This window comes from Fundulus heteroclitus, chromosome 5 (assembly GCF_011125445.2).
Source record: "Fundulus heteroclitus isolate FHET01 chromosome 5, MU-UCD_Fhet_4.1, whole genome shotgun sequence".
In the NCBI taxonomy this organism is placed as follows: Eukaryota; Metazoa; Chordata; class Actinopteri; order Cyprinodontiformes; family Fundulidae; genus Fundulus; species Fundulus heteroclitus.
In genome coordinates, this window is record NC_046365.1 from 26,279,912 (window position 1) to 26,285,576 (window position 5,665).

General features: G+C 41.2%; 1 protein-coding gene across 3 annotated transcripts; it reads right to left on the minus strand.

The window, feature by feature from the left end:
• Positions 1–589: 589 nt before the first annotated feature.
• On the minus strand, positions 590–4,615 carry LOC105929245 (nucleoredoxin-like protein 1). Of its 3 annotated transcripts, none has more exons than XM_036136640.1 (4): positions 4,214–4,615; positions 3,296–3,543; positions 1,541–1,630; positions 590–1,433 (listed from the first exon to the last, which is right to left on the minus strand). In XM_036136640.1, the coding sequence occupies exons 2-4, from the start codon at positions 3,529–3,531 to the stop codon at positions 1,058–1,060; spliced, it is 702 nt and encodes a 233-aa protein (XP_035992533.1). In that variant the 5' UTR covers positions 3,532–3,543; positions 4,214–4,615; the 3' UTR covers positions 590–1,057. The 3 variants fall into 3 exon arrangements, with proteins under 3 accessions (XP_035992533.1, XP_035992532.1, XP_021174374.2); XM_036136639.1 differs by having other exon boundaries at positions 3,296–3,573; XM_021318699.2 differs by having other exon boundaries at positions 3,296–3,585; positions 4,214–4,610.
• Between the last annotated feature and the right edge of the window lie 1,050 nt (positions 4,616–5,665).

The following is a 5,665-nucleotide window of genomic DNA, read 5'->3' on the forward strand; positions in this document are numbered from 1 at the left end:
AAGCTTGGTACTGCACATTACTCCAGACTTTTTGAATTGAGAAAGCTTCCTGGAGAGGAAGCGAAACGTCTTCAACTACCGAAAACAAGTCCAGTTGCTTTGTTTTTTACCTTTTTTTTTTTGGAATGACCATGACCTGGATGACTGAGAATCTTCACCAGCATGGGACTTTCAACAATGTCGTTCTTGGCAGTCTTCCAGAAAGGCAACATTTGTGGTGTCCACAACTAATGGTTTTCCTGTTGACAAATTCTTCCACCTGAGCTTTGGGATCACTGCAGCTCCCTCCGAGTTACCATGGGCCTCTTGGCTGTTTCTCTAAATAATCTTCTCCTTACTCAGCCTATTAGTTTAAATAAACAGCCATGCCTTGGTAGGTTTGTAGCCGGGTTAGCTGGAAACAACAGCTGCCATACTCGTTTTTGTTCTTAGATGATGTACGGAGCAGTGTTCTGTGTTCAGAACATGCAATTTTATTTTATAACCTTACCCTGCTTTAAATTAATGCGCAACTTAATGCCTGGCCTGTGTGCTGGGTCCTTTGGTTTTCAAGATGCTGTTTATTCACTAATGTTTTCTAATAGAGGCCTTCACAAAACAGCTGCTTTTATCAGATTTCTGGCACACAGGTCAAATCCTTTTACTAGGGTCACTTCTGAGGGCGGTCTATTGCCTGGGTGTCAGAGGAAAGGGGGATAAATAAACAGGCATGCACCACTTTTAAGATTAATTTTGCACTGTGTGACAAAAACATTAAAGCAACCCATCGCTTTCCTACCAGCTTACAATCAGTTAGTTTTTGTTGGTCTGTTGCATAAAATCCCACTAAAAATACATTTAATGGCTGTAATGTGAAAAACGAGAAAAGCTTTTAAGGGATGTGAGCACTGTTGCAGGTCTTAGTGTTTATGTCCACACACTAGGCCCTAGAGATCAGCACACCCTTGAATTCATCTGATAAAGATTTTTTTTTTAATCATCTGACTCATTAAGGAGTTAAATTTAAATTTCAGCGAATAATAATAATAATAATAATAATAATAATCATGGTTTCCCATCACCACATTGACCCTCCTCCATCCTTATCATCTCTTTCTCCTCCTGCTTCAACTTCTTCACCTTCCTCCCCGCCTCCACCCCAACCTCTGCCCTGCTTCTTCTTCTTCTTCTTCTTCTTGTTTTTCTTCTCGTCCTCCACCTTGTACTTGAGTCTTCTGATGGGGTCGCTGAAGCTGCGCATGGACTTCTCCTCAAAGTCCTCCTTCATGAGGAAGTTTCTGTCGATGAGCTCGGCTGCCTCGTGCCAGTTTCGGTAGCAGTCCGGACCCAGCTGGATGATCTCCTCCACCGCGTTGGGGATGAGGATGGAGCAGTCGGGACGCAGCACCAACACTGTGGGCACCTCCTTCACATTGAACATGCTCTCAAGCTCCCTGTGGGCACGCACACATTGGCAGACGCCTAATGAATTTATGCGCCTAGCTGTATTTACATTGTCAACATTCGCCAGCAGGTTTCCTGTCTGGCTTGCTCCACGCACCTCCTGTATGGGTCCTCATATGCGAGGAACAGGGACTTCTTTGGGAGCTCCTTGAGGAAGTTTTCAAGCTGGTCCTCTGATTGATCCAGACTGGGGGGGTTAAAAGAAAAATGGATAAATTGTAATGGATTTACACAAATAGATATTTCCAGTAAATGTATCAAATGTGTGGGTTTTATCACAATTAATTAGAATATCAATTAGGAGTTAGTTCATTTGACTTAATTAATTCAAACTTTGAAAAGCAGCAAGCTTGTTTTTATTTTTAGATGCTTATAATGCAGTTTCTCACAAAAAAATAATGTAATACATGTACTGTATATGCATTCAGTACTTGGTCAGAGCTCATTTTGCAGGAATTACTGCATGGATACAGAGTGCTGTGGAGGTGATCAACCCGTGGCTCTGCTGAGGGCTTCAGAAAGCCCAGCTGGCTTTAAAAGCGGCTCACAGCTCGTTTTCATGATTGGGTCTGTTGTTTCTCCTCATCCTTTTGACCATAATCCAAAGACCATTGATGTGGTTTAGGTCAGGCCGCTCTGCTGGTTGTACAATGAAGCACAGTAACACCATGGTAATTGAGGAAGGTATTGGTACTTTTAGCTGAGTGATCAGGTTCAAGTCCTGCCTGAAAATGAAATCAACGTTTCCGTAAAGCTTGTCAGCAGAGAGAAGCATGAATTGCTCTATAAAATGTCCTGCTGCTGTGTTTGGACTTGTTAAAACAAAATGGAACAACATCAGCAGATGGCATAGCTCCCCAAATCATCACTGGTTGTGAAAAAAAATCACACTGGAACTCAATCAACCTGGTTTCTTTGCCATCTTCACTTCAAATCTCTGGAGCATTGATTTCTAAGGGAAATGCAAAAATATACTTTCATCTGAAAAAAGGGACTATAGACAACCCAGCAACACTAGTCATTTCTAGCCCAGTACAGCAAAAAGAGAACTAAAAATAATTAAAATGTTCTTAAAATTAGTGTATTTGTCCTTGATTCGGGCAGGAAAATGAGATTATCTGCCAATGGAATAATATTTTTGCACTTAAAACAGGAACATCTCACAACTATCTTTTTTAAAGTATAGTGTATCTAACGATCTTATTTTAGGGGTAAAAATACTCATTCCAATGGCAGATAATCTTATTTACCTGCACAAATCAAGGACAAATACACTAATATCAAGACAATTTTATTTTGTTTTAGTTGCTTTTTTGTAGTGAGGTAAGAAGCTTCTCTAGCTGAGGTGGATACTATGTGCACCTCCTCTAATCTCTTGAATATCTTTTTCTTCACAGTCCTTTCAAGCCTGAAATTATTCCTACTGCATGTGCACCTTTTTCTACCACACTTTCTTCTTCCACTCAACTTTTCACTAACACTATAATGTCCAGTAAGGGGTCTTGACCTAATTTACATCCAAAGCCTCCCACTGCAGAAACTACATGCAAATACTTCAGAAAGGGCTTCGATGACTGCTAGAAACATCACAAAGTTTCTCCTTTTTGCACTTTTTTGTCAAAAAGTGGATATATAATCAAACACATCAGAATGAATTGTTAGACTTGCCAATAAACACAATCAGCTGTGTTTAATGTGCCAGAGGCTTATCCAGACACAAGTCAAGCAAAGTAAATGACTTTTGGTTCACCGAACATAAAAGCGTTCATAAAATCTAGGGAAAAATCCCCACTTTGCAAGTCAGAACAAGGTCGGCGTAATGAGCATCTCACTGAACGTCTATGAGATGCACCTGATGTAGAGGAGAACCAGCTGGGCGGCTCGCTCCACGTAGAACTCATCGGTCAGCTGCTTGAAGAAGTCGTGAAGCGTGGGGGCAAACTGCTGGCAGGTCTCAGACTCAGCTGAGGCGAAGAAGAGCATCAGGATTCGGTTCTGCAGACGCGTCACGATCTCGCGCTCTGTGTCCAGCTCGTCCTGCTCCGTGTTGTTCTTCACAAGAACCCGATCAACAAACAGGTCCACCATGATGAGGAGTCGCTGGGTGAAGAAGACAGGAGCAGAGAAACCCTGCCGTGTGTGCTGTTGTAAACAATAATTTAAATAAATGACAGAATAAATGCATTTTATCATTCTGGATCGTGTCTGGCCGTAGCATTCTACCAGGGCTTTGTTGGCTATGTTATAAAACAGAAACCCCCATCCAAACACGTAAAATAAGTTACAATAAGAAGGGATTCTATGCATATTTTAAAAGTTTTTAGCTGCTAACAATTTAACTTGAGAATATATACTGTATTTTACACAGTATATAAGCTATAAAGTTTTAAAGTGGTGCTTAGGCTCATATTGTGATAGTTAACAAAGGTTTGATGTGATATTTTTATGTGGTAAACAAAAATCATTGAATGGCATAATAAAAAGCCAGAGTTGCATTACGATAGATGAAAATAATTTCCTTCTCTTTATTAATAGAAGTAGAACATTTTAGTGCTGAGTCCAAAAGAAGCCTGCATTACAAATTGTGATCCATAATTAGGAAAACAGATCGCTTGATGTAAACATAACTGAACAAAGACTTGTCATTTGGGAAAACACTTCGATATTAAACGTGAGTTTCTACATCCGGTCTGCCCTACTTACAGGCTTGTATTATTCGCATATTTAATCTCGCTTACTGGTAAATCAGATAATCCTCCCGGTTGCTTACCTATATTATCTCCCCTCAGGGCAGCAGATCCGACACAGGACAACAGTCAAATCTGGGTTTATTTTTCTTTGAAGCTCTCTCTTGTTGCCACTTGGACGGGGTCCCGGTCTGCTGGTCAGAATCCCATTCTCCCACTGACTCCACCTCGCTCATCTTGGTGCCACCATCGGCTGTCTCTGTCCTGGCTCTCAGTCTTCGTGGCTCCACCCCTCCCCTGCCTGGGTCTAGGAGGGGCAGACTGACAAGGTGACCAGAGGAGCAGCAGGGTACACAAAGTGCTCGCAGTCTTTCCTTTGACTGAACCGTCTGACTACAGCGGTACAATCAAAGCAGGAGCACGCTTGAGACACTGCTTTAAGAAATATGCTTGAATGAAGTGAGCTACAACAAAACAGTTATTGTTTAGGGAATAATACGAGAGTGATAGGGACTGTTTGATTCACCCGAGTGATAACAGCGCATAATAGACATGAACCACAGCAGGGACCTGATAATTTAAGGGTTTACTCTTAAAATAATACTCTGTCTGAGTGTAACAAGGAATTGCTTCGAATGAAAAATACAATATTCAACTGAAAGTTTACAGTCATATTCAATAACAATAAAATGTAAGAACATGAGTTCCTATGAGACTCGTTTGTCAGAAGAAAACTGTGGAGAACCAAAACTGACATAATTAAAATAAAAGCTTTATATATATATATATATATATATATATATATATATATATATATATATATATATATATATGTGTGTGTGTGTGTGTATATTGTTTTTCCTTTTCCTTATACATGCGTTCTCATCAAGATATTTATATATTTCCTTTTTAATTTTCCTTAGTAGCGCAGTGGGTAGCGCTGTTGCCATGCAGCAAGAAGGTCCTCGGTTCAAGTCCCACCCTTGCCCTGGGTCTTTCTGCATGGAGTTTGCATGTTCTCCCTGTGCATGCGTGGGTTCTCTCCGGGTACTCCGGCTTCCTCCCACAGTCCAAAAACATGGCTGTTAGGTTAATTGGCCTCTCTAAATTCTCTTAAGGTGTGAGTGTGTGGGTGAATGGTTGTTTGTCTCTGTGTTGCCCTGCGATAGACTGGCGACCTGTCCAGGGTGTACCCTGCATCTTGCCCACCAGCACCCCTCGCGACCCCAATAGGAATAAGTGTGTTAGAAAATGGATGGATGGATGAAATGGGAAGGGAAAAAAGGAGAGAAACAGATGAGACAAAATGGGAGGGAGAAAAGGTGAATGAGCAATGAGCAATATAGCATCCTCAGAGTCTGCTTCTACACCTGCAAAGATATGAAAAGAACAGCAAAACCAACAGATAAGGTATTACAGTCAGGTACATCACTGAAGAATATACAGTATTAATTAATACGACTTGCCCTGGGTTGTATGGAGTTTGCATGTTCTCCCTGTGCATGCGTGGGTTCTCTCCGGGTACTCCGTCTTCT

Coding starts and splice junctions, on each gene's coding strand:
- LOC105929245 (XM_036136640.1), bottom strand. CDS start 3,531: ATGGTGGACCTGTTTGTTGATCGGGTTCTTGTGAAGAACAACACGGAG. Junction 1,631..3,295: donor CTGGTTCTCCTCTACATCAG/GTGCATCTCATA, acceptor TAACCCCCCCAG/TCTGGATCAATCAGAGGACC. Junction 1,434..1,540: donor TATGAGGACCCATACAGGAG/GTGCGTGGAGCA, acceptor GCGTGCCCACAG/GGAGCTTGAGAGCATGTTCA.